Source organism: Pteronotus mesoamericanus, unplaced genomic scaffold (assembly GCF_021234165.1).
Source record: "Pteronotus mesoamericanus isolate MK-2021 breed Mesoamerican mustached bat unplaced genomic scaffold, CSHL_Meso_final contig_65, whole genome shotgun sequence".
Taxonomy (NCBI): domain Eukaryota; kingdom Metazoa; phylum Chordata; class Mammalia; order Chiroptera; family Mormoopidae; genus Pteronotus; species Pteronotus mesoamericanus.
The window spans coordinates 11,545,386-11,561,620 of record NW_026555228.1 but is presented as its reverse complement, the minus strand read 5'-3'; the positions used below and the strand labels follow the sequence as shown (position 1 = coordinate 11,561,620).

At 41.2% G+C, this 16,235-nt stretch overlaps 1 protein-coding gene across 1 annotated transcript in view; it reads right to left on the bottom strand.

The window, feature by feature from the left end:
• PHEX (phosphate regulating endopeptidase X-linked) overlaps positions 1-16,235 on the bottom strand; it is a 161,798-nt gene that overhangs the window by 30,055 nt on the left and 115,508 nt on the right. The window contains exon 15 of the mRNA XM_054581205.1: positions 15,069-15,127. Within this exon, the coding sequence (XP_054437180.1) occupies positions 15,069-15,127 (59 nt within the window). The remainder of the gene's footprint in view (positions 1-15,068; positions 15,128-16,235) is intronic.

The following is a 16,235-nucleotide window of genomic DNA, read 5'->3' as shown; positions in this document are numbered from 1 at the left end:
TCCATCAGGAGGGAAGTGACAATTATGTATAACCACATTATGGACTGTGATGCAATGAATGAAAAGAAAAAGGCAGGCCTTACTAGTCTAGCATGAAAAAATCCAAGACCTATTGTTGGAAAAAAGCAAGGCACAGATACAGATATATAAATACCATTTATATTTTTAAATAAATATCCTGTCAGTGTGAGGATACTGGTGGGTCAAAAGTCAGTTTACAGTTGGGAGTATGAGAAACACAGAGTTTATTATTGTATTATTTATTAATTATTGTATTATTTGCCACATGTATAACTGTAAACCTAGTTTTGCCCCACCCTGTATGTATGTAAATGTACACTAAAGGTCTGTAAAGTGATCAGAGTGGTTACCTCTCGGAGATAATTGAGATTTGGGGTAATGGGTGGCTAAAGGAGCTTTGGGCATAAATGTAATGTTTTTACATTTGATTAGTCAAAGGTAATCGATTTGTGTCATTAAAATTAACTCTTTTAGAAATAAATGTGCATATTACAGAAAATTCTAAATGTTCTCAAAAAACAGTTTATAACTAAGTTTACGTAGTAGTATTTTGTTCTTGCATTTGTTAACACCTTCAAGTTTCATTTCTATTTCAAGCAAAAATACAGATGATTATAAAATCCCAAACACTAAACTTTTGACAAAAGAAAGTATTAGTATCTATATGTTGTGATAACCTCATTATTTGTTAGCAAAAATTTCTCTTTTTCCAATCTGTACCCAGGAAAACCACTGAGGCCTGCTTTTGATTTTCTAGTTGAGTTAAACTTTCACTTTTACAAGAGTTTCTCCTAACTCTCTTATCAGTGAATATTGATTAACCTGGCTGGAGTTTTAGCAAAATGCTGACCATTAAAAACATAGAACGTTTGCTTTAGGGACACAATGTCCACAGAACTGATCACATTCAGTGAGCAATTAACCCAGGCAGGTTCAACTATTTGACCTTTATAGCCATAAAGTTATATCCTAACTACAGCTACAGCTTTCCAGGAAAGGTTAAATGCCTCAATGTGTCTGTGCTTCAGTTTCCATTTTATTTACCACACAATGACATTAATTAGGAGTTTCAGTATACACAAATATAGAGATGAAAACAAAATTAGCCCATTAGCCCAGAGCTTAGACCTAAGGAAACAAATACATATATATATTCAGGTATAGCATGTGCACACTATATGGGAATACAGGGAAAAATTAATAATTTCCCTTTGTCCCCACTCCTACCCTACCTGGAACTTTCTTTCCACTGCTATCTGCATAGTTAACTTCAGATATTTTACTCAAATGTCACTTCTCACTAAGGGCCTCCCTGGTGCTTTTTAAAGGAGAGAAGTGGTATCCTCTCGTCTTTTCTTGCTTTATGTTTCACCATAATACTACCATCAATGATACTCTACATTTGTCTTACTCTCTAAAGCATTGTCTGTCTTTCCCCGACTAGAATGAAACCTCCGTAACAAAAGGAATTTTTATTTTACTTATTTTTCACAGCAAACCTCCAGAGCTAGAACACTACCTGGCACGTGGTAAGCACGCAAGAAACATTTGTTGAGGGAATGGAATCTGCACCTTGTGAAACTCAAAGGGGTGACCGGGTTCAGCATTACCTATATTATGAGCACTTCTCGCTAGCCAAAGTCCAAAACACTACACGACACCGTTAGCACGACCAACGTGCTACTTGAAGTTTCCATATTTAATACCAGAACTGGGATGGGTTCCATTATTCGAGTTTCGGTTTTCATTTTCCTTCTGTGTTAGGAATTTCGTTCGGTCCATTCTCTTGCCTTTGCAGCGTAACTAGAACAGTTTTGAGGTCAGCACAGTTATTACAAAAAAGTCTCAATTAGAATGCGGTCACCGATGAAAAGCCCTGCCCAGCTCCCTGCAAGTTTCATCCCTGTGTCCTCTTAGCCCTCCCTGCTACTAAGGAATAAAAGCAGGATGTTCCCTCTTTTTATGGTTGTAGCATGTGCTGAAAAAAGAAAGTCAGACAAAAGAGAGACTTAAATCAGATTCCCTTGGTCTAACAATACCAAATAAAATTTTTCCCCTATGTTCTTTGTATGCTTTCATTATTTTTAATGAAGTTACGCAGCCTCATTAATTTTAAGTTCCATACCCATAAGTGTATGTTTCAGGAAAATTCTCATATAGCAAATATTTGAAAACATTTCCTTCCGAAGTTTTATGTTATTTGGAATTTCTGGAGTTTTTATTTATTGGGGCACTTACAAATGATTATTTTACAACAACTGTGGCCAAACTTTCACATCTTTTTCTGTTGTTTCCATGTTTGGTCAGATTTAACAAAATGGTAGGCGTCCAACTTTCACAACCAGTCTGCAAAAACCCAGAACACTTGCTTCTTCCCTTTCTCTAGAGTAAACTTTGGTAAACTTACTAATACGATGCAAGGCAACTCGGACTCATGTAAATTTGGAAACAGTTCATTCTTAAATTCAATCTTTTGACTCCTTTGGAGGAATTAGCACTATGAAATTTGTTAAGATTCCTCCAGTCGCCTATGGGCAGAAGTGGTACAGCCAGCCAGGGGCAAATGACAAAGTTCAGTCCAAAAGATGGTGATGGAGGGGAAATTCTAAGGAGAATCCAAAAGGCTTGAGAATCCATGGACTGGAATACACACTCAACTGTTTCTTTAATTCAGTCCATTTCCGTATTTGCTATAGTTGCTTTCACCAGAGAGATATACTTGGGTTTCCCAGTGAGTCTGTATCTGTGTCTGTTTTCTTTTACTATGCGTGTTTGTAATATTTTTGCTAAGGGACCGACTGTATCACTACATTCCATTGTATTACTGGTTTTGTCAAATAATAGGATGTTTGGTGTTTTGCATGGATATATGGTTGTATTAATGTGCCTTTATTCTAGCACATGGTATAGCAGTTATTTTCAAAAGCCCAAGTGTATGCTTATATTACTGAACTAATCCACATATCAATCCACATTTCAGGACTTACTGCAACGTTATTATACTTCTTGGTGAGAGTCACTTGCAGTTACTTTTGCTGACCTATTTTACTTTACTTGTCCTGTACAATTGCTTCTAGTTCTATAGTTCACCAAATAGACATATTTTATTACTCTAATTTTAGAGATGTCACTGTATTTAAATCCCATTATAAAAACAACTGGGAATTGTTGTGTTTGGTTATGATGATAAAATTTCCATACATAATCAATGACCACTAACACTTACAGATCCATGATGTTCCAAGCAACATAGGTAACTCTGAATGTACATATGTGCTCAAAGAACTTACAATCTAGTGAGAGAGAGAGGATATAACCAGGAAAAAATCCTATTTTGCAAGATCTAGAGATGAAGGACAACTGATACCAAACCTCTCTAAAGTGAATTTTTAATTAAAATGTTTTAAATTCAGCAAAGAAACAAAATGCTGGATACATGGGAGCAGATGCGCAGAGGTGTTTTGGGAGAGGGAGTTATCTACACACAGGTCCATACCGAGGGGAACAGGTATGACTGCAAGAGCAGCTGCGGGCTGAGGTAGGATAGGTTTAGGACACTGGTCCTCAGCATGAGGTCTGAAAGCATCAACAGCAGCGTCACCAGGACATCTGTTAGGCATGCAAATCATTGGGCCGCACTGCAGGCCTACTAGAAAAGGGAATCTTGGGGTGGGGTCCAGAGTGTTCAACAGGCCCTCCAGGTTATTCTGGTGCATGCTGAGACCCACTGGTTTAGGTCAGGATAAGGACTCTCCGCCCCAGCTGCACATTAGAATCCCTGAGGAGATTTTTTAAAATACAGCCATGTCCAGCCCCTGCTCCAGACCTATTAAGCCACAATTTTCTGGGATGGAGCCTTGAGCACCGGTTTGCTTTAGAAGCTCCCCGGGTGATCCTAATGTGCAAACAATTTCAGAACTCTTTGGTTTATTTAGTAAAAATAAGGAACCACTTATATTTAACTTGGCCGATATCTATAAATCAGCCTTCCTGTCTCCTTCTCCTCTCTTCCCCACTTCTCGACACCATGCTGGTAACATACGACTAAATATTTTTATTATAATTTTGCAGAGTATTCTTTCAAAACCAAAACTTTACATGACTTACAAATTATGACTGTTAAAAAAGACAAAAACAGTTTTAATTGCACCTGCTTGGAAAATCCAGGATGAATGCTCAGTCTAAAAAAGAAAGGGTGTTACATCTTATTCAGGATTAGTTCCTGTAATCACATAAACCAGATACCATTCTTCTAGAATCTAAGGGGCCATCAGTTGAGACATGGAAATTGCTGCAATTACTGAGCACTTTTGGTTATGTTTTTTGCTGTAGAGGGATTTCTTTGTCATCACTACTGAGATTAATAGTGGCTTTTTTTTTTTTCAATTTGGCACCTTGCAATAGTTTGGTGAAAACCAACCTTCCCCTTTCCAGAAAGTATCAAGTTCTAACAGCTGTGAGTCACGTCAAGGGATTCAGCAAGATGCCTTAGCCATCTGCTGGCTGCCTGCAGGTAGCCTCCCGCCACCACATCTATCAGCCTACAACTGACAAGCAGAAAGCAGCTTCTAAAATCTGCCCTCCGTCTTGAAACCTTCTCTACTGGCCCTTCCGCTCTTCTTCTGCCATAATTACCTTCAGGCTGCAACAAAGAGAAGCTCCTCTTCTTCACCAGGGTGACTCACTGCCCTGTTTGCCCAGGACTGGATGGGGCTCCTGGGGTGTGGAATTTCAGTGCTAAAACTGGGACCGTCCTGGGCGAACCAGGATGAATTCATTCCCCCATCTTTCCTCAACCCAGCTGGACCTCTTTTGAATTTGTTGCATTTTTATAGCTCACTGCTTCCCAAACTTCATCATCTAGCAGAGGTTTGATGGTTAAAATCTTAAAAACTTGAACTGTCATGCCCACTCCGAGAGTTTCTGATTGGGTACGTCTGGGGTGGGACCAGATAATGCTCACTTATCGCAAGTGATGCTGATGCTGCTGACGGAGGGGCCACACTTTAAGAACCACCGCTATACTTCACCATCTGGCAGAGAAAACACAAATTTCCTCCCACTTGAAGCTCAGCGTCTGATACTCCACTCATAGTCCAACTATGCCTTTCATACACACAATCACTGTCTTAAGTATTCAAAGCTGACGCTAGAGGCAGTGATGTTTAAGCCCAGGCCTGGGAAAATAGTAGATTGTCAACAAATACTTGGGTGGGTTCATCATCCATATCTGGGTGTGAGAAAGTGGTCTCAAGAATAAAAATGTAACTAACACTTTCTGCCATGTCAACTGGACAGAAAAAATGTGTCTCTTTATTCATGTCCTCCAACAGCATCTTTACAATGTATGCTTGGTAAGAAAAAAAAAATCTCATCTACTGTTAGTGGAAAGATAAACTGGTACCAGTTTTCTCAAGAGAAATCAGGTATATTTTAAAATCCCTAAATTGGTCATATTGATAACATTTAACTCAGCAATTCCTCAACATCTAGGAATTTACCCTTAAAAATAGTCTCAGATTTACACAAAGACTTAGCCACAAAACATCACAGTTTTCTTTACTGTTATTCTATTACAGTTGTTCCAATTTTCCCCCTTGGCCCCCCTCCACCCAGTCCACCCCCCGCCCCCACAGTCAATTCCCACCCTGTTGCCCATGTCTATGGTTCACTCATACATGTTCATTGACTAGTCCCTCCCCCTCCTTTCTACCATTATTCCCTTCCCGTCCTCCCTTCTGGCAGCTGTTCATCAGAATCTATACAGGTATTGGATTTTTTTTTTTTTTACAACAGTGAACAGCCTAAATGTCTGTTGCTAAGAAATTAAAGAAAATTAAATGGGTTTTATTTGGTGGAATACTATGCATAATGACTTAGAAGAACATGTAATAAATGAAAATACCCAAGTTACAATGTTCACTGGGGAGGAGCAGTATTACTGAACGAGTCCATATCAAATCTGAATCTAAAACATGTCTAGATAAACATGAGCTTGAGGGGATTTCAACAGAATTATTAACTGTGACTATTTTTAAATGATATTAACTTTACTTTTTAACTTATCTAAAAGTTGTCTATGTTTCTTATGATAAACATGAACTGCTTTCATCATAAGGATCAAAGACAACTGATTTTTCTCCACGGGAGGTTGTGTGAGACTGTGAGTATCCAGATAAGCCGGTGAGATCGCCCCGACTCCCTGCCCGCGCCCGCGCCCTCGCCGTGGCTCTTTCCCGCTTCCCTGCGCTCTCCTCACTCTGGCTCACACCCAGGCGGCTAGCTTCCTCTGAGTAACCTGCTCACCTCCTCCCTCTTGCATTGGCCCTGATAATCACTCCATGCTTTCTGCTACCAGCCCTGCGGCAAACCTGCTCAGTCCTCTACTATCTGGAAACGACATTTGTCCTGGCCCACGAGTGTGTTTTCAGAGTGCCCTGCAGGTAGCAAATGGGTCCCTCCGGGCGTTGGTCCTGGGACTAACCACAGTAGCAGGAATGCCAGGAGGCTGCTGGGCTTCCCAGCTGAGGGTGTCCTTATCCTGCAGCAACACTGCCCCCGATTTTATTCTTGGCTGCCTCCTTGGCCAGGCCTCAGAGACAGGAGCTGTAGTAGGACCTTCACAGTCCTCGGCTGGACCAGGACACGAACGCCTTGCAGCGGGGACCCTTCGACATTGCTAACTGCATCATCTGGCAATTTTGCAAACTAGTCCAAGTTTGTTCATGACTTAACTTCAGCTCACGTAAAACTTTTTAAATCTCACAGTAAATTTTGTCAAGGAAAACCTTTTTTGAAAGTACATATAATTATTCTTTTATAAGTAGCTTATGACATCTCTCAAATATTCCCCTTTCCACTTTACCTCACTCCAAGGACGCAAGGCGATGATGCGCACAGCCAGAGGGCTTGCGGAGAACAGCACGCTTACCGGCGGAAATCATTAAGTGCTGTTCAGTACTGCAGCCCTTCGGGACAAGGAATCAGCAGGACCCAGGGACCACTTGGCCTCCTGACCCTCACCTGGCTGTCCCCACATCCCACAAATCTTGTTCCCATACCAAACAGAAACAGTTCCTTGCTGCACGGCCAAGGACATGATAATAATATACATTAACATCATGCTTTTCACCCTTTTCAGAGTGTGTTCACATGTACCATTTCATGTGATTCTCACACTTCCGATCCAGAATCCAACAGCGCAGGGTGAAGACTAACAGCACGCAATCAGGAAAGCTGAGTTATACTCCCAGCTCTGCAATTTACTAGTTGTGTGGTGTTTGGCAAGTTACTTAGCTTCTCTGAGCTTCAGTTTCCCCTTCTGTAAAGTGCACTCACAATGCCAAGCTTCCCAGCTGCTGTGAAGGATAGAGACAGATAATACAAGGTGGGGTGAAAGCAGATTTCAGTTCGTACAAAAAACAATAGTTAATAAATAAGAATATAAGAATACACTCTGTTTCACATACTCACAACTGGAAGCCTACTTGTGCCCCACCCTGTACATGCTAAAACATCTGGCACGGTGCCTGGCACATTAATGGTTCTCAGTGAAGAGCTGCACAGAACACCTCTCACCTCCATTTTATGGGAGTCCTTCACAGCCTCAGTGGCAAAGTTGGAAAGCTGCTACCTGCATTATCACTCCAGAATTATTTGAGAACCATCTTTTGGGATTTAGTATTATTCACTCCCTTCTCTCCCTTACCACTGTCAGTGCCTAAATTTACAGCCTCTCCATCCCTCCGAACCATCTACCAAACTCCTAACTGGTCTCGGTGCCTCAATCTACCCCTTCTACAAGCCCCGATCTTTAAGAGTAAGACTAAGGAGAAGAAACTTGTTTGTTGCCTCCCAAAGAAAACAAACTATATGAGCTCCCAATGGCCTATTCCTCAGTATGGCTTCCAAGGCCCCCACCTACTTCTTCCACATATCATCTCCCATCATTCCTCCTTCTCCCCCGCACAGCACTTGTGGCCATATCAACATCTGTTTCTGGGCCATTCTCTGCTGGACCTGCTGCCTTTGCAACACCCATTCCTTCTTCTAAGCATGTCCTTTATGCTCCAACCTACCTTCTTTGTCAAGAGAATTTCTTTTCCCTTTCAAAGCCTGCTCAAACGTCACTTTCATGGAGAAGCCAATCTTGACTCTCCCAGATTATTCTTCCTGTGTGGCTCCCAGGATGCATTGCCTACCCTTCTGTTGCATATTCATCATGGTATCTTACAAATGACTAATAACAAGTCTGTCTCTTCTAACTCCTCAAAAACAAGGACTCTTAATAGCTAAGATTTACTGAGGATCTACTATAAATCGGTTTCTCTTCCAAGCACTTTATGTACATTGTCTCCTTGAATCTTCATGACAACTTTATAGGACAATCACTATTATTATCTCCATTTTTAAAATAATTAAACTGAGGCTTAAAGATATTTAAGCCATGCTCAGCTGTTTATAAATTGCCCAAGGTTGCAAGTTACTAGTGGCCAGGCCAGGAATTAAAGTCAAAGCCCACACTATTAACCACTACACCATAAGATATTATATACCCTAGGCACCGAACTCAGTACCTTGCAAGTTGTGACCTCTGTATTCGTTGTCTCTTGCTATGTCACAAAGCATCCCAAAATATAGTGGCTCTAGGCCATAAACATTTACTGTCTCTCAATTTCTCTGTGCAAGGAATTCAGAAACAGCTTACAGGGGCGGTCTGTCTCAGAGTCTCTCATAAAGTTGCTGTCAAAATGTCAGCCTGGGCTGCATCCTGGGAAGGCTCGACTGCACTGCTCCCAGATGGCACACTCACTGGGTGCTGCTTGCCGGCAGGAAGCTTCAGGTCTTTCACATGTGGAGCTTTCCGCCAGCTTCTTGAGCGCCTTCGTGACATGGTTGCCAGCTTCCTGGAGTGGTCAATCCAAGAGAGCAAGGCAGAAGCCACAGTGTCTTTTATGACCTAGCTGCAAAAGTCACACTCTGTCATTTCTACAGTACCCTACTGGTCACAGAGGTCAGCCTTATCCAGTGGGAGAGGGATAACACAGGGGCTAAATGTCAGGGGGTGAGATTCACTGGGGTCTCTGTAAATATTAAGTGAATAATTGGGAAAAATTATTCCCAATAATTCCCAGAACTAAGAGTTGCTCTGAGTGCCTGGATCTCTTCTAGATAATGAGAAGTTTGGAATTGCATGGCCATGTCAAATTTCCTTCCTTCCAGTGCCAAAACTATGGAAGACTATTCCAAAAGTGCCCCCCAGTGCAGCAGCAAGTGGATTCAGGAATTTACTTTCACTAAATTCCATAGAGGCCACAGGTGAGTATTTGTTAACTTAGCTTCCACTTTACGGTTTCAGACAGAGTCAGCGAAGTATGAGAAACTCTCCCAGCTTGAAACATAGTTATTTCCTTAACAGCAAAATAAATCTATGTTTGATTTCAGGATTAATTTTATAGTTTGATGCTAACATAAGCCCAGCCTCTGGACAAAGGCTTATGTTCTTTAGCAGAATATTTGTCATTAAACTGGGGCAACCAAATCTCCTATGTGTAACAGCAAAGATAATAAAACCATTGTGTTAGCCCTTAGGCCTTGCCTGTTTACAAGCTGAGGTTTTATTTGCTTAAAATAACTCCTTAATTTTATTTGAGGTATATGAAGATAAACTAAAATGAGGCACTTTGCAGATACATATTGATATTGAATATATAAAAAGAGTTTTATTCTAAAGACCAATCCACGTTAGTAGAAATGAAAACCAAACGTGAGCTGTTCACTCGACCATCCTCCCACTTCTGGTACCACCACCTGATTAGATGCTAAGCAGTTTAACAGCTGGGTCAGAACACTTGTCAAGGCTCCCTGGATCTCATCCTCTAACCAGGCTCTACAACAGGGATTGGCAGGCTACAGCCCAGGTAAATAGTTTTAGTGGAACACAGCCATGCTCAGCTGTTTATAAATTGTCTACCATGGCAAAGTTGAGATTTTTCCACAGAGACCACATGGCTCAAAAAGACAAAAATGTGTACCACCTGGCCCTCTACAGAAAGGTTTGCTGATCCCTGGTCTATACCTCTGGAGGCTTGGCCTAGGCAACCTCTTATTAATCCAACATGTCTATGCAAGCTATACACTGTCGCAACTAGTTTTATGGGGGGAAAGAGGGTGCCACTGTTTATGCTGAGGCATTACATACATACAGTAAAGGCACAAATTTAAATGGTAGAAAACATGTTTCTACACGTGTATCACTTGTACAGCCACCTCTCAGATCAAGATACTGTTTCCTGTGCCCCTTCCCAGGCAATACCACAACAAAAGAGCCATTCTTTTATCTTCTCCCACTTAAATCACAGATTCATTTGCTTGTTCCTGAACTTAATGAATGGAACCACGCAATGTTTCACTGCGTGTTAGGTCAGTGGCATTCTCACATCCCGCAGCATGGAGCCACTTGCTCTTTTCCATTGCTATATAATATTCAACTGTTATGACTATGCCAATTTCTGTACCTATCCTTCTGTTGATGGACATCAGGTTCTTTCCAGGCTTTTGCCATGATGAATAAAGCTGCTATGAACACTTGTGCACGTGTCTCTTGGTAAGCATAAGGAGCCATCATCAAAAACTGGAATTTCTGGGTCATAGGAGATATCAACAAACTCTCAGACACTTTTCCAAAGTGGTTGTATTTCTCCAGTACACAAAAATAGTGTTCTGATTCATAAAATACTTTGAGATCAAAAACTGAAAATAGTCCCCTCCAAATTTTTCATATGTTGCTGTTCGTTCTGTGACAGGTGGGCTATCCTGGGGGTTACTGACATGCCAGTTCTAGGCATACAAACCCTAACCATGGCAATGTCTTGGTGCTTTTCAAATTCCTCATTAAATCCTCACCCAAAACACTGTGGGCTAGGTAACCTCAGCGTGTAGCAGATCAGGCAAACAGGGGTCGGGAAGCAGAAATACCTTGACCAAGGTCATACAACTAAATCAGTAGGCTCTAGCAATTTCTCTACTAAAACTAGGTAGACCAGTCTTGCAGTTATCACCAAGACAGAGAAGCACAAGCTTGGGCACCAACACCCTCAGCTCCTGTTTTCTTCTTTAATCACCTTATCAGTTCAAATATAATTAAATTCTGCAAGAGTGCCTGAGTATAACTCCACGTATAGCAGACTTCAACCATTATTATTTCGTTGTACTTTGTACCTGAGGACATTGTCATCCAGCTTGACAAGGGTAGAAAAATAAGGAACTCTATCCACCCTGTAAAAAATCTAACACTGAAAGAGGGCCACAGATCATAGAGTTTCACACAAAGGCATGGGTTTGCAAAAAAAAGAAGAAAAGAAAAGAAAAGAAAAAAAAACCACTTTCTATTTTCTAGTCAAGTCTCTACTGCATGCAGAAGCAGGCTTAAGTGGCATAAATCAGAAAATGATAATGGGAACTGAATGAAATTCTCATAAATCACGTTACTAAGTATAGTTACATCTTAGATGTGAAACCCAATTAAACAGATGGCCACATGCTGTCAGAATCAGCCCCTAATCAATAAAGATGTTCATTTTAGAAAATCACCTCAATTTTTCATTTCTTCAGTGAAGCAAATAGAAGGCAGTTGGGGGCTGGGGGAAGCCCCAGGAAACCCAGTAGGGAAATGTATAAGAAGGAACTCCACCTGTCTTAATTTGTAGTCCAGAAAAATCAGAAAGGAGAGAGGAAAAAAAAGTCACCCAAAGGATTCCTTGTCATCTTGCCTGGGAATGTAATTTACAATGAGAGCAAGCACTGGTCATTAGGAAAATAGAAACAGCTTGAATCTCTTAATTAAAATATTGCTTCAAATTGTTCATCGCAAACCCCCTCTGCTCATGAGCTTTCAGAAACCACTGGGTTACCCTGAAATGGCGGCTTCTTCAGGAAACCTCTGATTGGGTCAGCTCTTCCCAAATAAGAAAAAGGTTGAGCATGGGTAAATCCTGGAGACATACATATTATTAGACATACTTAAATCCCCAAAGGAGCAGTAAGCATTCGCTGACACCGGAAAGTGAGTATGGAAACAGTGGTGAAGAGTCTATCTCAATGCCTTTTCCTGCATAAGGGCTGATTCACTAAACTAGTGAAAATTGCCTACCAATGCAAAGGTGATGAAAATGAGAGTTGACGAAAACACTTCTGTACTTTGGAATATTAACTTTGGAAAACATTTGGTGTTATCTTGTAAAGTTCGGCGTTTGCATACCCTACAAGCCAGTAAATACAGCAGTGCTGTTCATAGCAGCAAACACCTGGGGGGAAAATATAAGTCTATCAACAGAAAAGGTCTGTAGAACAAATAAGTAATCTGGGATACAGTCACATGATGGAATATTACATGGCAGTGAAAATGGAAAAAGCTATTGCCACATGCTACATGAATGAGTCTTAATAACATGTTGAGAAAACAGTTGCTTAGTTTGCATACAATATGCATATCATTCTTATGCTAAAGCAAACAAAAATAAACAATATATTGTTTAGGGATACGTAAGTGATTTAAAACTTATTTTAAAAAACAATGATATCAGGAATGTTCTGGCTCTTGGTTAGTGGTAGATTCACAGGCACATATATGTTTGCTTACACTTTATAACTATGTATGTTCTAGCATGCTACATATATTCATTTGCATGTACCAAATATTATATGAAGCATTTTCTTTTAAAATAGATAATATAACAATTTTGTATTGCTCAATAAGTTATTGCAAGTAATATAACTCATATTATATAATTCATATTGTTATAGTGGTTATAATTAATATCCCTAATGCCATAAAGTTTCCATATGCAGCATAGTTCTCAACTTGAGGCTAGATCAAAACACCATGCTGTATATTGTAAATACAGGCCATTTTTATTTGTCAATTATATGTCAATAAAGCTGAGGGGGAGAAAGCGCTGGCATTTTCATGATAATAATGAATATTTGTATAGTAAAGAGAGACATTCAGAATATTTAAAATATTTAACAACTGACTTAGTTATATAAATTCATGTAAAAATCAAAAATTACTGCCATCTGCTTGTTTTCCTTCTGTTCACTACCCTCCTAGACCAGTTCTGCAGAGACTGCCATTCCCAAATGTGGCCACATGAGGGCGACTCTACGGAGATGTGCCTGCGGAGACCCAGGGCTGCTCTGTTGAGATGACGGCTAGTGCGGTGGAACTTGTGTGAGCTGGCAGGTCACCTCACTGAGAAGGTGGCATTGGAGCAAATACTTGAAGGAAGTGGGAGTGTGAACCTTGCAGACCACTTGGGAAAGTTCTCCTATGCAAAGAGAGCCCAGAGTATGAATGCCAGGAGGGCAAATTGTCTCATGCTTTAGAACAGGAAGGAGGCCAATGTGGCTGGACCAGAGGGGAGAGAAAGGCAGCCTGGTAAGAGGTCTCTGGCCATTGCAAGCAACTTGGCTCTCTGAATGAGACAGGAAGCTGACAACAGGTTCTGAGCAAAGGAGGGAAATGAGATGATTGCAAAACATCTTAAAATGGCTGCAATATTATATTTAGAATAGACTGAAGGGGCATAGGGAGAGAAGCCGAGAAGCGAGTTAGGAGGCTATTACATACAGGTATGGGGGGCATGGTCAACCGTGGCAAGTCTTTATAAATTCCATCCCCCACATTCAACAGACAGCACAGAGATGTGATTAACACCAGGAGATTAGACATTATTGCCAAACGAGGGAGCGAAGATGGAGACCAGAAAAGGTGCAACGGGCAGCGGGAATGAAAAACTAGCGAGGGCTCAAGCAGGAGCGGCCCACCCTCTCCACAACGAGTCACCACCAACCTGAACTTGCCATTTCTCATTCTCGTGAATGTCTTCATACTTTTACTACATATACAGAACCGTCCTGCATGCTTTTCAATCTTATTAACATAGTATCACACTCGATATTTATTTTCCCAAGTTGTTTTTCCTCCACACAATCTAATATTTGTAAGGCTCATCCATGTTAATACATGTCACTCTAGGTCACTCACTCTTCACTGCTACATGGCATTCCTTTCTGTGAACATGCCACATTTGATTCATTTTCCTGCGGACGGGCACGCAGTTTATTCCCTTTTCCCTGTTATTATAAACAATACTGTTATGAGCATTCTCCCATGGGCCTCACTGTATGAGACTTCTCTAGGGCACTGGCTCTCAAACTATGTTAGAGTCACCTTAAGGGCTTAATAAAACAGATTCCTGAGCCCCGCATCCAGGGCACATTTCTAACAAGTTCCCCGGGATGCTGTCGCTCTCGGCCTCAGGACCACACTCGGAGGATCACAGCACTAGGGCACATAAGAAGGATGCAAGTGATGGTCAGAGATATGCATGGACATCTTCAGCTTTCTAGGTGTTGCCAAATTGCTCTGCAAAGTGAATGGACCAATGCACACGTTCTCCAGCAGTGACTGCCTGTCTCTGGTGCCAACGCTTGGTGCTGTCAGATGTGTACTTTGTGCCAATCTGATCTTTAATAATTTTTAAACCTACCACAGCATTTATAATTACATGTGCCCAAAACATGTAAATAAAAGAAACTCAAGGCAACATCCTAGGATTAATCAGGGTATTTCCAAACTTTTCTTATATACAGATAGTCCCCTCAGGTTCTATAATCTTCCCAGTTACCAGCATGTTTTTCCCATCAGTCCTAAAAATAAACAAAATGGTATGGGCAAAATCTGCAAGACCACTATGAGAGGAAAGTGTAAGCTTGCTTCTTTTCATGGCCAACTCCATTTTAGTTGTTTTTATTGTAGGTTGTTGGGGGTTTTTTTACTCAATGGTGATACAAAGTTTAAAAAAACTTCCAAGGTGAAAGGAGTGAGGAAAACTGGGCACATGGGTATGGAAACACTTCCTTCACCAACATACCTGGCCATTTTGGGGGTGAAATAAAGAATGCCCTACCCTTAATCACAGTCATGGAAAAGTTCCTTCCATTTTGTACCACATTTACAAGGTGACAAGAGGCTAAGTACTCACGGATCTGGTTGGTGGATGCACTATAGAAGGCGTTGACAGTTGTTGGATTAGTAAACCACCTGTAGCAAGAGAAACAAGTATCACCAAGTGATCGGCATTATCCAGGCAAGAGGGCAGCAAGAACAAACACAACATGTTGGAATTTGTTAGCAAATAACCAGGGAACAATGGGGATATGGGGCACATGGGGAAATTACCGCTTCGATTTAGGGCTATTGCTCTGCTCAATAAACAATCTCATCCTAAATTGAACATAGCTCAGTGAGAACATATTAATATGCCTGGTTATTCACTGTTAACTTAACAGAAAAAGTCAGTGCCAGTGCTTCTGAAACAGCTTTAATGAGACATCCTAGACTCTAAAGGGCTCTCCCCGCAGATGCAAACACAGCGACAAGCTGATGTTTGCCAGGCCCTGTTTAATGGGTCCACTGGATCGCTCAGTTACTAGGCCGCATAGCCTCTGATCTGCCCGTATTAACAACTTCTGCACTAGTGTTAACCCAGAGGTCCATGTAAGGAGAGATGAATAAAGTACAGCCACGCTACTCAGAGGCTCTGCCTACTCTGGTACCAAGTTTGCTTATTTAAGAGTCAAAAGTACTAACAGCTTGTCCTGCCCCTGTCACCAACGATCTGGGCTGTAGTCAGACAGTTGCCTGCCTTCTTGGGGTTCAGCTTTAGCTGCGAAATTAAGGTATTACATTAGGAGAACTTGGAAGTACCTTCTAGCTATGAAGATTCTACACTCCATTTTATTTTATTTTATTAGACTTTATTTATTTATTTTTAGAGAGGGAGGAAGGCAGGGAGAAAGAGAGGGAGAGAAACATCGGCTGGGAGAAACATCGGCTGGTTGCCTCTCACACGCCCCCAACTGGGGACCAGCCCACAACCCAGGCATGTGTCCTGACTGGGAATCAAACCGGCAACCTTTCAGTTGGCAGGCCAGCACTCAATCCACTGAGCCACACCAGCCAGGGCGAAGAGTCTACACTCCATTTTAAATGTACAGTAGGTTACTTAGATCAGGGCTCAGCAAAATGTTTTGTGTGTGAAGACTCAGATGGTAAATATTGGGTATTTTGCAGGTAAAGAGGCAAAATCAAGAATGTAATGTAGGTACTTCTATAATGAGAGAAATTTTTCCACAAACTTTTAATGCAA